Genomic DNA, 16,599 nt, shown 5'->3' on the forward strand with positions numbered 1-16,599 from the left:
CTCTGCGGCATGAGAACGTGGTCCGGTTGTACGAGATGATGGTTTCGAATGGTAAGTCGCCTGACGCGCATGTAGCCGCGTATACTAACCCACTACCTCTAAAGGCTCTGTCTTTATGGTCTTCGAGTACATGGACCACGACCTCACCGGCGTCTTGTCGCAGACGCAATTCACTTTCAGCAGCGCTCACCTAAAGTCACTGTGCCAACAGATGCTGGCTGGCTTGGCGTACCTGCACCACAAGGGCGTTATTCACCGCGACATTAAGGGGTCTAACATCTTGGTGAATAATCGGGGAGAACTCAAGCTTGCGGACTTTGGATTGGCGCGTTTCTACCAGAAGCGACGCAGGAGCGATTACACCAACCGTGTCATCACTCTGTGGTATCGGCCTCCTGAGCTGCTCTTTGGTACTACGGTCTACGGACCGGAGGTCGACATGTGGAGTGCGGGGTTAGTCTCTCAGCTAGCTGTCTTCCGTATTCACTGCTGATGGATTTTTTCTAGCTGCATTATGCTGGAACTGTTTACGAAGAAGCCAATCTTCCAGGGCAACGATGAGATTCATCAATTGGACGTCATGTACAAGATACTTGGTACCCCGACAGCTGAGCGATGGCCCGGAGTGAACAGCTTGCCATGGTACGAGCTGGTGAAGCCGAAGGATGTCATCCCGAATCACTTCAGGGAGCTATTCCAGAAGTGAGTGTGAGAGTACGGATTCAACTGCCTCTTCTGACAAGGCACCCAGATGGCTATCGCCAGCTGCGCTTGATATAGCTGAGCAGCTGCTTGCGTACGATCCTGCCCAGCGGGCAACAGCTGCGCAAGCCTTGGAAGCCCCGTATTTCAACCAGGAGCAGCCAGCCGCTGAGCGGCCTGTCGGGTTCGTTCTCATCGTATTATCTTGTTTGCTGCACGCTGAGCCGTACATCCAGACTGGCAACCTTGGAAGGCGAGTGGCACGAACTAGAGACGAAGCGCGAACGAGCCAAGAAGCGACGCAAGACAGAAGGCAGCAGTACCACACAATGAGTCGCCCAAAAGAGTCATGACCTTCTGTTAGCTATTCCATACTCCTGCTATCCGGCTGCACTGCACTGTATTACTGTTTTAAATCATCGCCGTTATCGTCCTCTTCCAACTTGTTTTGCCTTTGCTCATTATTGTTGTCGTTCAGATAGCACCGCTCATCGTCGTATCGCTGGAGCTCTAATATATACCTACACTTGCGCCGTGGCGAATTGTACGAGACCCTTCTCCTTAAGGTGCTGAACGATTGACTCGACCTGTGTGGCGACGTGAGATAACAGGTCAGTCAAGGTGAACTGAGCAACATACACTCGCGGCGGTCATGCGGATCTGCATATCCCACCGCTTTGTGAACGGTGCACCCGTGTCCTCGGTTTCCTGTTCGACATCGCCCAATCCGCCTGCCTTGCCCTGTGCATCGTCTTCGTCGCCTCCGGCGTCGAACCAGATGAGCCTCTCGACTTGGTCGATCGAACCTTTGAGGCGTCCCTGCTCGATCATCCTGCGCGCCATTGTCTCTGCCGCGCCAGGCGCGAGGTCCAGGAGGGCGCCGAGCCCGCGGAAGGTGATGTTGTTGTAGATCTTGGAGCTCGCGAGCAGGTTATGCTCCATGACGGCGCGGTCGAGGACCGTCGCGGGGCCGGTGCGCCTGCTCACAGCGGGATCGCCTGCGTCCTCGTTCGCCGCGGCGACGACGCGGTCGCTGCTCGAGAGCGAGATCTTGGCGAGCTGGTGCGTCTTGAGCGTGCCCTCGAACTCCTTGATCTCGTGCGCACGCAGGATGCGATCGAGGAACATCTTGGAGAGGATGTTGAACGTCGGGAGCTCGGCCGTGCGCTCGTCGCGGCACAGCGAGGCGAGGATGCGCGAGCGGTTCGGGCCCGCTGGGGCGAGGACGGCGCAGGTCACGGCGGCTTTGCTGGAGGGGACATGTCAGCGCTGCACCCGGAGCTCTGGATAGTCTGTTACCGACAGCATCTGTTTCCGCTCTTCTTCGTCGATCTCTGCAACGTAGCTGAGTTCGTGGTATCGTGATGCAGCTTCGAGGAAACGACGGGAGTAGTCGTGGATGCGGGCCTGGCAAAGCTTGAAGCCCAAGAGAAGCTCCCTGTCCTGTGTGGAGTGGACCAGGATAGCAGCGCGGTTGTAATATGTCTCTGCTTGCACAGAGTCTTCTTCTTCGAGTAGCAATCGGACTATTCGTACATATACGCGCAGCCTGTCCTCGTCTGTTCTGTGGGGAAAGGCGTCGTAAGCGGTGGCGCGCGGTGAAGCGTGAGGCAGACACACCTTTGACCAGCGTCGAGGGAGATGCCAGTGAGCACACGAGCAGCTCCGCTCCAGTCCTCCTCTTTCTCCAGTATGTCTGCAAGGATTAACCTGAGGGGGTTTACCTGTGCAGAGGCCATGAGTGATGGTTTAGATGCGGCACTGGGTGCGCACTGACTTGCTCCTCATAACTGACAAGTCTCGGCTGGACGATGGACAAGGTTTCCTCTACTATCTGCTTCCTCAGATCAGCTGGCAAGGTGCTCTGACCACCAAGAGCGCGTGCGAGCTCCAGAAGGACTTGTCTGCCCACAACGACATTGTCCTGGAGGACGGTGTCGAGGACGGTGCGGGTATCGTTTGCGATGCTGCTGTGATCTGGTCTGGAGAGGACCTCGTTCACAACGGCGAGATATGCAGGGCCTCTGTCCTTTTGCGCGAGCGAGGAGATCTGGGCCAGCTTGGATTCCATTTGGCAGGGCAAGGCAGAGAGCACACAAGTATCGGTAGGCGCGCTGGAATTGCAAGGCGCGTCGGGCACGTGGTACTGCAGCGATTGTGCTACACGCTTCACCGGGAACCGCGGGCGGCGTCGCTCGCATCACCAGCTCATGAGCCTGTTCTCTCCATTCCAGCATGGCAGACAAAGCCCAGCACGGTCACGACGACCTGGAGGCTAGGAAACGCCATGTCGCCCGCCAGAAGCTGATCACCTACTTCCTCCGCACTCCCTACTGGGCTTTCCGCGCATTTCCCAGGGCAAATCGCCCACACCCAGAATGGTCCTTGTACCGTGTCGTTAAGCGCAAGATCATGGTCACCAGCGATCGCATCGCTGCCCTGTAAGCCTCTTGAACTTTCCATCACCCGGGATTTTGCTGACCACTCCCGTAGTGCCGGTTTGGGGCCTGACACGCCAGACTACCGTGTTCTCGTTACCGGAACCGGTGTCAAAGGCCTGTGGGTCAAGCCCACCCCTCATCTCATTGTAGGGGAAGTCGAGAAATGGGCCAAAGACGCTAAAGTAGGCTGCGTTCCCATCCCCGCATACTGGCAAGAAAAAAAGGGAGTCGATCGGCTCATCGGAGCACCGCCGAAGCCTGGAGAGAAGGTCATCTACCACCTTCACGGCGGAGGCTACGTTGAGCTCTCAGCTCACCCTAGCGACAGGACAGCCAACATCCCGCGGGGCATCATGCAGCATACACCCATTGAGCGATCGTTCAACCTCGAATACCGCCTGACCAAAGAGCCCGGCATAAACCCAATCCCTGCCGCCTTACTCGATGCCATCGCAGGCTACCATTACCTGACTCATAATGTTGGCTTTGCGCCAGAGGACATCATTCTTGAAGGAGATTCAGCGGGAGCCAATCTCGCGCTGGCTCTCCTGCGTTACCTGCTGGAGAATGCAGACAACGAGGCCGTCAAGCTCCCAGGAAAGCCCGGAACGCTAATCTTGTGCTCACCCTGGGTCGACCTGAGCCCTCTGAGCATCCCCAAAGGGTCCGAGCTACGGGAGGTACTCTCTGTGTACAAAAACCGCCATACCGATTTCATAAGCATCTCCGGCAGAACCAACGCTCGCGGCACTGAGCTCATCCTTGGACCGCTGGGAATGGAAGCGGGCGAGGCTAACAGATACATATCTCCTGCTTCAACTTCGCCAAAGCTTGGGAAGGTGTCCTTCAAGGGCTTTCCCCGTACGTTCATCCTGTCGGGAGGCGCCGAGGTGATGATCGACCAGATTCGTGTCCTCGGGGCGAGGATGAGGGAGGACATGGGCATGGATATGGTGGAGTATGTCGAGCAGCCAAACGCAATGCATGACTTTTTGATCCTTCCGTGGCATGAGCCGGAAAGGACTGAGTCGTTGCGGCTCATCGGGAAGTGGCTGTTCCCGAACTATGTCGATACCGGCCGCAAGTCCTGGATTCCCAGAGCGAGACTGTGATTGTAACAGATGATATGTGCAAATGAACGTATGTATATACCCTGGTACGCACCTTCCAGAATAACATGTGTTTTGCTGAGCACGTAGTACAGTCAACGCTTGTGGCCTCTCGGCGCGCCTGCCCGACGCTCTGATACAAGCCATGGAGCGAGACGTCCAAAAGGATGAGAATTATTCGTAGTATGGATGGCCTGTCAGAGGCAATATGTCGCAGCATCTACCACTCTTGACGACGCCCGATCTGTCGGTCGGTTGTCCGCTGCTCGTACTCCGTCCGAGTCGTGGATGCGTGTGCTGTCAGTATGCATTTCTTATCTCGGGCGTACCTGTTCCGCTGCTGCATGAGCAGGACTCAGCAGTACGAACTGTAGGTACCCATGGGACATTTGTCGCCAAACTCAAATTGATGTCCGACAATGATCTCTCTATTTTTTTCGTTGGCTACAATAACCACAACAGTTGCCTAAACGAGCAGCGATCAACGAATCTCGACTCGGTCATGGTTACGGGTCGCAAGCAGATTTTGTGCTTGCTCTCCCGTCTCTTTCGTGCTCTTCATCAGGCAGATTTGGACGAGCTTTTGGACGCTTGATGTGTGCAAAGCTGACGCGGTTGTCCTGGAGATACTGAAAGGTACGACTGATGCGCATCGCATCCCTGATTTATCACTGTTAACCGCCTGAAATTCTCTCCGTCTCCGTCTTTCTCCTTCAGGCCTTCACCGCTTGCCCTTACGAAGCCGAAGTCTGTTCTTTCCAGCGTGGTGTCTCGCATTTTGTGGGCAAGAACACGACGCGACATTCAAATCCAGACCAGGCGATACTCATTCGGAACCGTAACTTATTCGTCTAGCTCCTTCGGACGCGCTGCCAGTCGGCCAGGAACCTGCTCTCCACATCCCTAATACCTCCTCTGCACAACCATGTCACATCTTACAGCCAATCCGTTCCAAAAACACTACGAGTTCCCTCGCCCGGGCCCGCTCCTTACCCCACCAGACACCGAGCCGGAATATACAAGTCAACTCCCCTCTACACTACCATCTTCCTTCCCTTCAAGCCTACCTTCAGGGCTCCCGTCTTCAAGTTATGCCCCGCCTATCGGACTAGGAATCGAGTTGGACCCATCTCAGACCCCGCGCGGCCGCTCTTCGCCTGTACCCGACCCACTGTCGGTTCGCAAGGTCCCGTCGCTGCAGTACATCCACACTGGTCCTCGCGAGGCTCGGGAGCGTGCCGAAAAGCGTGGAACGCGTTGGCTTGTAGTGGTGGTTCCCCCACCGTCATTCGCTCAAGAACATGGGCACCTCGGCCATACGCTTACTGTGGGATCTCCGGACAGGTTGTCCCAGGGTATCCTCATGCCTCTGTACTCAACGGTGCGTTACCATATACCGTTGCGCTGGTGCACATCCTCATTATGATGTTAACGGCCCTAGATGAGTACACAACTTGTAGCGATTGCCCGCGAGTTTGCCTTCCCTAGTACAAGAGGCCTTTGCCTGTACCTCAACACGACGTTCGATGGGACTTCCGTGACGCCACGTATCTCGGACGAGTCATGGCAGCTCCTGTGGGGGCATCTATTCGATCCAAGGAGTCCCGTTCTGCAGCATTCACAACTGCCCATTGGTGGGAAGATTGAATTCGACATCGACCTGAGCAAAGCGCGGTGGTATGAAGCCTGGATCGGCATGGGACGGAGGGACAACGTTGATGTACCGGTTTCTGTGACGCCGTCAAGGGCAGAGTCTTTCGCACACTCACACTGGCGTGCGGACAGCAAGACGTCATTCCTGGACGACCAGACGGAGACACCAGACGAGTCCCTCGACCTCCTTAATCTCGGGAGACATTCGCGCGGCCCCAGTCTGAGGCAGACACCGAAGAAGCTCTCCCTCTTGGACCGATTCGAGAACGCATCCACTCGTTCTGGCTCGAAACTCGTTCCGCGGAATGGCTCTCCTCCGAGTCCTCAACCCGAGACACAGTTCCGGCATGTTTTGTCGCCAATTGCTCAAGGCGGTTCAGAACCATCGAGTGCGAAGAAGGACATTGACAAGTTAGTCAACACATGGCGTGCAAGCGCGACGCTATCTGCGATCCCTATGCGCGCGACAGGACAGACGAGTCTCGACCCGGTCAACATGCCCAATGACATACCCATTGACAGCCCATCGACCCCCGGTGAGCACGTGGCGTCCGAGTTGGACCTCGAGGACTTCCAGTGGTCCGTGACCTCGCTCGGCCCGCCGGACTACGACGACGAAGACCTTGACTCGCTAGAATCGTGGCGGCTCCCGTCGGTGCACCTCGATCGTCGTCTCGAGGGCTCAGTCTGCCTCACACCGACGACGTGCACGTCTTTCGGCCCTCCTGATTGGGACGACGACTATCAGTCGTACGTCTCCGTGATCTCACGCCTGCCCTCGCCCGACCTCGCGACACGCGTGATCGAGGACTGCCCGCCCACGCCGTCGACCGCGACCTCGTGGGGTGCACCTCTCTCCTACCCACGCTCACCTTCCGAGCTCTCCTTCGCTCCATCCGTCGATATCGGCCAGCGCTGTGTGTCCGCCGTCCCAATGACACCCTCAACCGCAACGTCCTGGGGCCCGCCGCTGTCGTGGCCTCCGTCACCCACGACGCCTTATCACGTGCACACGCCCGACGTCGGCCAGCGCACGTTCGACGACGTCGTGCCGCCCCGGCGGTACCAGCGCGCTCCTCCGGAAGAAGGCGAGGAACAGCCTTGGAGGAGTGTCTGGCCGTACAACAGCGTCGCCACTGAGGATGCGGAAGGCGAGGGTGCTGCGGCGAGCCCGTACAGCTTCACTTTCCCTCGGCGGCCGTCGCCGCCCCCAAGAGAGGCCGATGAGGTCGTTGCACGGGATGTTGATGAAGAGGCCTCTGGTTCAGCGCGTCCGTTCCCGCTGGTCTGGCCGTACTACAACACTGCGAGGGAGGAGACCGAGCCTGCACCCACCGCGCAACATGCGGGTCAGACTGCGCAATCTTTCCCTCTCGTTTGGCCCTACTATAACGCTCTCCCTGCCGAGCCTGCACCTGCACCCGAACAGGTGGCAGGAGTCTCTGAGGCTGGGCCGTCCTCGCTCGTCTGGCCGTACTACGTCGCGCATACGGAAGCTGATGCGCCCGCGCCCGTACAGGAGACTCGTCACGTCGTTGATGACGTCCCGCCCGCACCACCTGTCCGGGCGCCCAAACAGAGTCCGTTCAAGTTCGTGTTCGCAGCGGAGGAACCGGTCGCATCGACGTCTTCCCTGGAGAGCGAAATGCCCGAAGAGGTGACGCCCGCCGAAGAAGAGTTCGCCGCGGTCTCGACGTCACGGAGGCAGCTGTCTGCACAGGAAATCATGGACGGTGAGGAGCTTTCTGAGCCGGAGAGCGAATACTCGGACGAGGACGAGGAAGAGCCCATCATTCGGCCAGCGCCTGCGGTCACCCAGTCTTGGTCGCTCTTCGGCATGAGCATGGATGTCAGCGTGTCGGTCGATGTGGTGGTGGAGGACGATGTCCATCGGGAAGAGGAGCGTGTCTACGTTGACAACAACTACGCATGGGACGAGGAGGATCACCGGGTTCATGTAGACAATGCGCATGTGCGGGATTACGAGGAGAAGCAGCCCGGGCTGGACATCGAGGCTAGTGTGCGCTATCCTTACTTCGACATTTGTGAGTGGGCCATCTGTGGGCTACGGAGTTTCACTGACAAAGAACTAGACCCGGCTGTGTATCCGCACTTGGAGCTGTACCCCGAGATGCCTGGTGCTCTCGAGGCTAAAGCTTTCGCATTCTTTTCACCCATTCCCAGCTTGCCCTATCCTGCTATGTCCATTTGTAAGTTGCTGTTTCTAACATTGTTGCAGGGCCTGAACCATCTGCCGCAGACTCGCCAGTATATCCGAGCAATGTTCAGCAGATCTACCCTTCTATCCGCCTCGGAGAAACTGTCGAGGCGCAGCACGAGCCGAGGATCATTCCCAAGGAGCCATTGAAAGAAATCTCGGTGCGCCTTGCTGCAGAGTACCCGCACTTAAGCTTGTGTACGTTCTCGAGCTGGTAGGGGCACACTTTGCGATGCTGATCGTCGAACTACAGATTCTCCCATCTACCCCTACAGATTGAATTTCATCTATCCTGCGGACGTGGATGGGGTGGAATCTATCACTGTTCGTCTGCCTGCGAAGTACCCTGCTCTCGATCTCTGTGAGTCGCTTGAGGCAAACTTTGGTAGAGTTATCTGACAAGCATTCACACAGACCCGCCTGTTTACCCGTACAACGTCGAGCAGATCTATCCGCCCGCAGCGGCTACGAGTGCGGCAAACAATTGTGATGTCGATCTTACGGCATACCCCTGGAGTATGTACAACATCTATACCGGGTTGTTCAACGTACAAAAAGCTAGCGTGAATCTGGAGCTTCAAATAGGCTACCCATACTTCCAGCTCTGTGAGTAGTTTCCGGCAAGCTGGCATATCGACGTGACTTATTATCGATTAGACAAACCCGTCTACCCGCACAACGTGCAAGATCTCTACCCGGCGCCCGCTGCCATCCTCTTGACTGTACAACACAGTCGACGGCCGTCTGCCTTGCGCATGAAGACACTGTCCTCTCGAAGCTCCATGAAAACTCTCCAGCATGAGCATGGTCATGTGAAGCGGGGATCAGCGTCTGCGCGACAAGCCTCGCCACCGCCTGTCCCGCCACTTCCGCAGAACGTCGCATCACTGGCACCTATAAACCCGACGTCACACCTGCCGCTTACTGGTAGGATGTCCCTCAGCTTACCTGTGAGGCTGTCGACAGCCTACCCTAGGATCTGTCCTTGTAAGTATCCTTGGTTACTTCTTCGTAACTCATATTTTGACTATCATGATCAGATCCATCGGCATACCCATACTTCGATCTCTACCCCGAAGTTGTGAACGCTGTGCGCTCGGAGGAGCCGTTTGTTGTTAGAGCTGAGTCTAGGTACCCTATGCTTGACATCTGTAAGCTCAAGTCCTTTCCACTGGTGACGGGATCGAGCTAAAGCACTTTACGTAGACCCTCCAGTGTATCCTCACTTCGAAATTTACCCTCAGCCAAGCGCATCACAAATGGGAGACGTATGTGGTCCTGCTCGCTCACCTGCTGTGAAGCCAGCTATCCGCGAGATGAGGCATAGACCTACACACAGCCACGCAGAATTGCATGAGAGTGTCTTTGGAACAACATTTGCTCCTCGCCGCAAGCCGCGGTACACTCACGCTGACCTTCACCAAATGGCCATAGACTCCGTCCCTCTTCATGCGGAAGAGTCAGTTCCTGTACGGAAGAGCAACGTGCCATCGATACTCGAGGAGGATGAACCTATCGATATTGCTCCAGCGACGCAAGAAGAATTTATTTCTGTCAAGCCGTTTAGCACACCGACAATCTTGGAGGAGGACGAGGAAGAGGAAGAAGAGGAGGACTCACAGGCCACGAGGACCCGGGCACCTTCAGTTTCCGGAGAAGTAGAAATCCCTGCCTCGATCAGTACACTAAGTCCGTCTGCGTCGCTCCGTAGGCTCCCCACTCCCCCGATACAATCGCAGGTCGGTGCACCCACACCTTCTCCCCCACCGTCTATTCGCAGTCGTGGCAGGTCCGGCACAGTCAGCACAAGACCACCACTCCCTACCCCTCCTTCCTTCCTGCCACCCACACCTTTAACTTCACCGTTATCGTCCAGCAGTGACTCACCATCCCGTGCTATCAGAAAGCTTCCGGCCATTCCTGGCGAGGCTCCTAATAAAGAGCTTCCCCCGCCACCGGCACGGCCTGTGTCCATGCGTCCGACGGCCATAGGCCTTCCCTCTGATCCCGCTGCAGGCCGTAGGGCGTCTGCTCTGGGATTCAACCGGCCGCCACCTTTTGCCCCTCTACCTCCAGTACCTGAACCAAGTGCTGTCGACGCACCCGCTTTCAGAGCACCGCCACCAAGGCTCACGCCTCTGTCGAGCGTTCCCGAAATCGTGCTGTCTGGCTCTCAGTCCGCGACATTACCCCGCACGCAACCACTAGACGGTGTTCCTGAGCTGTCTCGCAGCCACAGCGTGCCGTCCAGGCCACTGCCCCGCGTCAGAAGGGGGAGCGTCGTTGGCTCCCCGGGCACAGTCGCCGGCCTCGCCAAGAACTGGAATACAGGTACCCCCGTCGACCCCGCACTCTCGCAATTCCCATCGCCACCACGTGCACCACTCCCTCCTGCACCAAACAGCCGGCCTGTTTCGAAGCTAGATCGCTCCAGGTATCCTTTGCTTGATCGCTAATCCTTCAGTCAAGCTCTCGCTTATGTCGGAATTATTTATGCTGCCAGTGTTAGTCCGTCGCCTCTACCCGTATGCCCTCTTTTTTTGCGGAGAAGTGTTACTTTACCATTCGAACGTTCGGCCTTGTCTTTCGTTTTTTGCTGTACACATACATGCCCGGCAGCTAGACCGTTTCTCGCTGTACACATACACCTGCCCGGCCTCTAGATCATCATCTCTCATGGAGAGTTAATACATACAATCGGCTTAGCAATACAATGGGATATGCGAACAAATATTGTGTACGCCGCGAGTTATGCGACTATTGATGAAATTCCGTCCTCTACGTTTGTATCTCGTATTAGGATGGCTTAGTCGTCGTAGTCTTCTTGAATGGAGACGACGTTTTCACTGAGAATACGACCATCGCCAGAAGGCATAGTACCTGGAGGTGATGTAGGCGACATGGGCGGCTGCCTCGCTGCGACAGCGGCTTGGGCTTGACGCTGCTCTTCCTCTCGACGAGTTCGCAGGGCCTGTGATTTGCGGTCGTCGAGGAACTGCTGCTTAATCTGGGTGTGCATAGACTTGTCAGTAGGCTGCGCTAATAGAAATGTAACACTCATACGTTGGCAATCTGGGCTGCGGCGACAGCCTTCTCTTGCTGCTTAGCACGTTCTGCGCGCTCCTCCTTGGTCATTTCGCGATCCAGAGCTTCCTTGAGAATCTCTGCGCCGATGCGCAAGTCTCCGATGCGCCTCGGCTTGAATACATAAAGCGGTTGATAGTCTTCGACTTGTGGATCAAAGCCCATCTGCGTTATATCCCGTCAGGGTAGCTTCGCCTATCGGTCTGCATGCCACATACTTCTCTGGCATACTCGAGAGTGCCCTTGGGATCGATGATGAGACGCTTTATATTGCCGTTCGTAGTCTTGAACTTCTGGTACTTCAGCTCGTTCGGGTTTTGTATAATGTTCTCAGCGAGCTTGAGGAGTGTCTACAAATCGTGGTGTTCAGTCTCCCACTATGCAGTACTAGAAGACACGGGCGTACTTGGAGAGACTCCAAGGCCAATGGCCTTGCATTCGGCCTGAGGATCCCTGGATCTACCATGCGGCGAAATTCTTGCCGCTTCTCGTGGTCCTCGTCAAACGCCGCATAGCTCTTGCCCTTGTCTTGCTGAGGTTGCTTACGCTGTTCTCGCAGCCTCCGCTCGATAGCGTTGGCGACAGCATCCGAGCTGGGAGCTGGCATGGGGGTAGAGTTTTCACTCAGAGTATGTGCTTGAGCGGGCGCGAGATCAAGATGCTCCTGATCTATATCCATGCTGACTGCCTCGTGTTCTGCTGCTGCTTCGCAGTTCGTGGCCAAGTGGTTTCTAGTTAAGCCCGCTTGATTAAAGGCGCCAAGGACAGTAATGCGGATCAGGACCCGAGCGCCCGGCTCACCCCTCTGAGATGACGCATGAGCACGAGCGCCCGTTACAGGAGTCCCGCGTCGAGCTGCTGCTCGACATCTCGCTCCTTACTCCGGATTCCTTTCCTCGCCGTCCAGCGCGATGGTGAAAGACAACGGCCATCCCATTGCGGCTCTCTCGATTCCCGGCGATGCTGCCCATACTGACGCAGACAGTGCTCCCTCCTCACCGTCAGTCCAGGTCTTCGCCACACCGCAGACATCCCCCACTATTCCCCCTCGTACCCCTCTAGTCGAATCCCCAATTTCTGACTCTCCAACTATGCTATCAGAACATGGAAATAATGTCAAGGACGATGTCTCTGCATCTTCCGACAGCTCCGAGTCCGCGGAGCTCACACCCTTGCGAGCTCATTATCTGAAGAAGGAACTAATCACCTTGCAGTTCCGCCGCGAGCTGAAGGGTCTTACCACCGTCCCAAGGAATAATATATCCACATTTTCTTACTTGGGACCCCCTTTCACTCCGCCACCCAAGGATGGGCCTCGACTTGACCTTCCGCTCTTACGGTACATGTTCCGCAACTTCGTGCTCTCCTTTCCCTTCCTTGCTGCTGCTCCAAAAGATTTCTTTCCCGACAAGCTTCAGCCATTCATGGCCAACCTGCTGTCGCGCAATCTCTCATCCGCATCGCCCCTTGATAACGATCCGGAGCAGTCGGAAGAGGCTACGAGGGCCAAACTGTTAATCAAGCTCGAGAAGAACTTTTCCGTGCTTATCACCAGCGGAACAAAGCTTGTGGAGAAAGAGGACGTGGTGCGCTTGACTCAGAAGGACCTTGATAGACTCGAGATGCTGGCCAAGAAACGCGCGGCCAGGGAGAGGAAACTCAAAGACAAGTTTGAGATCAACGTCGTCTGCGTACGGACCGTAGTCGAGAAGAAGCGTGTTAGGAGTAAGGCACACGAGGTATGAAGCCGGCACTGTATGTTATAGCTACTTTGTCTAGAGTATTAACATTTCCTGTTCGTAGGAATTTATCATCCGAACACGTCGACACAATCAGCCGGATGTCTTCGTCTCCAGGCGGTATGGTGATTTCAGGACCCTTTGTGATGAAGTGAGTCTAAAGGTGGAATAGTTTATCTCACTCCTGATTCATTCTGCAGCTCCGTAAAGCCCATCCGACGGAGTTAGTACCGCCCCCACCCGCGAAAGACCGCACCTACGTCAATGTGACACTCTCAAATCCCCCGTCCCATGCGGCATCGCCACTACCAAATCATCAAGGCTTTGGCAGCCAGGTTAATCGCGCCATGAGCTCTGCTCCGACTAGTCCGACATACATACCCCGGCAGTCGAGAGCAATGCCTGGCATGTATAGCAGCGAGCGCAATTCTAGCGCCGACTCGCTCCAAAGCCAGTCCTCCGGAAGCCCAGGCTCACCAGGACCAAACTTTGGTGGTACCATTGCGCATCCGTCGCGGTTAGCCAGAGAGAAGAACAGGTTGACGCTAAGATCATATCTGCACATCCTCCTGTCTTCTTCGGCCTTTGTTTCTTCTCCGGTCTTAAAATCATTCCTTCTTTCCGGTCCAACTCATCTCAGGTGCGTTCGAGATAAAGCATCAACAATGAAACATCGGTTTCACATTTGCATTGTAGCGAAGAGGAACTAGAAGACGCCCGCCGGCGTGAAGAAGCGGATCATATGCGCGAGGACGGAAGGATTAGATTCGCTAAAGAAATTACGCAAAGAGTGGATGGTCTTCGCGACGCTGTCCGTAGCGTCAAGGGCGAGCTGCTAGGAAAAGGTATTCTCCCTATCTCTTGATTAATCACGCGTTAAAGCTCTGCCCAGATGGTCTCACTCGTGTGTTCGCTACCATCAAACATACGCCCGACATTCGCGACCTTCCTCCCAACTATAAGGCCGTCATCGAGTGGGCTCGTATCTCGTGAGTATATGTACTCACTTGGGTTTATTGACTCCTTGACTTGGTTGCCACAGAATGGCCTCAACAGTCTTTCAGAAATTCGTCGCAGCGGACAATGCTTCCGAAGCTTTCGCCGGCCTAAAGCGCATTCATGGTATGATGCCTTACTTCATGCTCAAAGCTGCCTTGAAGATCAGTAATCCCATGGCAATGATCAGAGGCAAGAAGCTCCGTGTCTTGTGTTTAGTGACGATCCTCTAATCTATCAACCAAGGTGTCCTGGACCTGTTCCTGGCCCAACCTTTCGGTGGACGCAGCTTACTGCAAAGGTATGTGGCGAGTTATTCCGTGCCACTCAGCTGTTTGCTTGATCTTTTGAACGCCCAGGATGTTCACTGGTTCTCTGATGGAAGAGGTGAAAGCCCTGGAAGAAGACATCGATTCTGTCCGTAGCAAGGTCGAAGATCCCCAAATTTGCGAGAAAGTTAAACTTTTCGTCTACGCACCTCCCGAAATACAGGCGATCTACAAGGCCGATGCAGGTATGTTGTGTTCTGAAAGGTCGCGATTCAGTCACACGCTCATGCGCTGACCTCCATGCAACTAGCTGGGGAAGGCATGAACATCTTGACCGCAGTCTTGCGTTCCGGGGAGCAGCCACGTTTGTCTCGGGTTCAGATGCAGCGCGTACACCGAGCCAGCATCGCGCACAAGGTTTACAAGGACGCCCACCCCGACTCGGAAGACGATGATGGTCCAGAGGATGAAGACGCCTGGCTATACGAAGACCTCATGCTTCTCGCGAAGCTATACGCCCGGCTGAGAGATCGAGAACAGCTGATGGCACTGATCTTCGAGGTGGGCTGGACAAGTTTAACTCTGGCGTGGAATGACATGGACGCCTGACCATGCCTCGTTGTACAGGGCACCACCGCTGACCTCCTCAAGGACATTATCACGATCTTCTACTCGCCGCTCGCACAGGTTTACCGTGCCGCGAGTATCGCGGACTCGTTGGGGGACCTCCAGAACTTTATCAATGACCTCATTCGAACTGTCGAACAAACGGAAGAGCGTATGTACCTTGCCCCCCAGAACCTTTTGGCGGACAAGCTGACACGCTTCCATGGGTCGCTTCCTCAGTTAGCCAGCAGGATCCGGCAAAGACGGTGCAGGTGTTTATTGACCTCATCCAGCGACACGAACAAGCGTTCTACACGTTCGTCCATAAGGTCCACTCCAAAGGAGAGGGGCTTTTCGACAGCTTGATGCGCTGGATAGAGCGGTTCCTCGCCCTGATGCGGGAAGGAATTGGGGAGCCCATCAGCCTCGAGTTCCTACTCCCACACACGGGTCAAGAACGCTCGGATATCATGAAGGAAATTGACGCGATAGCGAGATATCACTATCTCCTGAAGGTGGCACATGAAGCCAAAGTTAGGCGCCGATTTGGACGGACGCAGGGCCAGAGCGAGGCAGACGCAGAGGACGAAGCTGCCGCAGAGCTTGTTAACGGCGTTGTGCGGGACCTTAGCTTTGGAGACCTCGTGGCAGGCGACGCGGATGAACTCGCTGCGGAAGTTTCGTCATCCGAAGATGATGAGGACTCGAGTGAAGAGGACGATTCAAGCAGCAGCGACGATAGTGGCTCAGGTGATAATAGCTCTAGCGATACTGAAGAGAGCGAAGAGGGCAGCTCGACCGAGGGAGGCAAGCGCGAGGGCACCCCGACTCCCACCCGTACCGTGTCGCGGTCCCACACGATCGGCCACTCACCGGCCTCTGCTCGCTCTCAGCATCAACATACTCCTAAACGTTCACTTGACGTGGCGTCTCCATCACGTTCGAGGCCCTCAGGGCGGCCGCTGCGCAACTCGCGATCGATGTCGTGGGCTCGAACAGCGAAGGACAAGACCCTTTCCGCGTTGCCGGGCGCGCGCCGCACCGATGAAGGCCGCGAGCAACCCGCGCAGAGATCGTCCCCAGTCGGTGCGAAGAAGAAGAAGGCTGATGGCCCCAGGCCTCCAGAACTTCATCACATTCCGAAGCTACTTCCGCTCTTCGTGGAGATGGTGCGTGCACAACCCGTTTGTATTGCGTCGGCGACTAGATTGTTGACGCGAACCCTTGCGCTTACGACAGATGCGGCCGCTTCTGCAGACACAGAGATAAGCTCCCAGTGGGGTTGGGATGTGGGACGAGAACACACACGAGGCGAGTCTAATAAATGACGACAATATTAGATGGTCTACGTTTCCGTTATCTGAACGCTGTATCTCTATCGCTGGCTGTCTAGTGTAAGTTGATGAACTTGTGTAATGTGGAGAAATATCGTCTTGTAACATGGAGTAGGTTGAGCCCTGCGGGTTCAGCCGTGCGTGGGCTGGACATGGTCTATGAGATTTGCATCTGGGAGTGGGTCATGGTTGATCATAAATTGGATTTTGTGACTGGGATGGGGCAGGTCGAGACTCGACGGCTAGCGATGTTTGTTACGTCCTCTGGCATATCTCCGCTCCTCATGAGAAGCGACGGTTTCTCCTCGATCTGTCGAGGCCTATGAATGCGACTGCCGCCCTCGCAGGCCGTCACTTCCGCGATCAGGCCCAGTGCCAGCTCGGCGACCGTTGACATCACATCCGGCGAGCGCCGCGACTGCGCCGCCTTATCGATGGTCACCACGGC

The 16,599-nt window shown here is 55.8% G+C and overlaps 5 protein-coding genes across 5 annotated transcripts; 3 read left to right on the forward strand and 2 right to left on the reverse strand.

The window, feature by feature from the left end:
• Window positions 1–1,223: 1,223 nt before the first annotated feature.
• Window positions 1,224–2,773, reverse strand: PHACADRAFT_88266 (uncharacterized protein; the record flags this gene model as incomplete). Its single annotated transcript, XM_007392009.1, has 5 exons — window positions 1,224–1,289; window positions 1,342–1,951; window positions 2,006–2,266; window positions 2,323–2,426; window positions 2,480–2,773. 5 exons carry the CDS (start codon window positions 2,771–2,773, stop codon window positions 1,224–1,226), a joined length of 1,335 nt encoding a protein of 444 aa, XP_007392071.1.
• A 164-nt stretch (window positions 2,774–2,937) lies between these two features.
• On the forward strand, window positions 2,938–4,255 carry PHACADRAFT_87261 (uncharacterized protein; the record flags this gene model as incomplete). The annotated part of the gene is made up of 2 exons (XM_007392010.1): window positions 2,938–3,143; window positions 3,196–4,255. 2 exons carry the CDS (start codon window positions 2,938–2,940, stop codon window positions 4,253–4,255), a joined length of 1,266 nt encoding a protein of 421 aa, XP_007392072.1.
• A 993-nt stretch (window positions 4,256–5,248) lies between these two features.
• On the forward strand, window positions 5,249–10,773 carry PHACADRAFT_250070 (uncharacterized protein). The gene is made up of 9 exons (XM_007392011.1): window positions 5,249–5,633; window positions 5,694–7,950; window positions 7,999–8,115; window positions 8,166–8,321; window positions 8,377–8,484; window positions 8,538–8,729; window positions 8,781–9,110; window positions 9,164–9,274; window positions 9,330–10,773. The coding sequence occupies exons 2-9, from the start codon at window positions 5,694–5,696 to the stop codon at window positions 10,577–10,579; spliced, it is 4,521 nt and encodes a 1,506-aa protein (XP_007392073.1). The 5' UTR covers window positions 5,249–5,633; the 3' UTR covers window positions 10,580–10,773.
• A 28-nt stretch (window positions 10,774–10,801) lies between these two features.
• On the reverse strand, window positions 10,802–11,921 carry PHACADRAFT_250072 (uncharacterized protein). Its single transcript, XM_007392012.1, has 4 exons — window positions 11,614–11,921; window positions 11,426–11,557; window positions 11,187–11,372; window positions 10,802–11,130 (listed from the first exon to the last, which is right to left on the reverse strand). Exons 1-4 carry the CDS (start codon window positions 11,884–11,886, stop codon window positions 10,930–10,932), a joined length of 792 nt encoding a protein of 263 aa, XP_007392074.1. The 5' UTR covers window positions 11,887–11,921; the 3' UTR covers window positions 10,802–10,929.
• Window positions 11,922–12,264: 343 nt separating this feature from the next.
• Window positions 12,265–16,246, forward strand: PHACADRAFT_250075 (uncharacterized protein). The gene is made up of 12 exons (XM_007392013.1): window positions 12,265–12,946; window positions 13,011–13,097; window positions 13,147–13,586; window positions 13,643–13,791; window positions 13,839–13,935; window positions 13,989–14,134; window positions 14,189–14,243; window positions 14,302–14,456; window positions 14,522–14,772; window positions 14,839–14,989; window positions 15,058–15,986; window positions 16,057–16,246. Exons 1-12 carry the CDS (start codon window positions 12,299–12,301, stop codon window positions 16,084–16,086), a joined length of 3,138 nt encoding a protein of 1,045 aa, XP_007392075.1. The 5' UTR covers window positions 12,265–12,298; the 3' UTR covers window positions 16,087–16,246.
• Window positions 16,247–16,599: the final 353 nt, after the last annotated feature.

The sequence above is a fragment of the Phanerochaete carnosa genome, assembly GCF_000300595.1.
Source record: "Phanerochaete carnosa HHB-10118-sp unplaced genomic scaffold PHACAscaffold_2, whole genome shotgun sequence".
Taxonomy (NCBI): domain Eukaryota; kingdom Fungi; phylum Basidiomycota; class Agaricomycetes; order Polyporales; family Phanerochaetaceae; genus Phanerochaete; species Phanerochaete carnosa.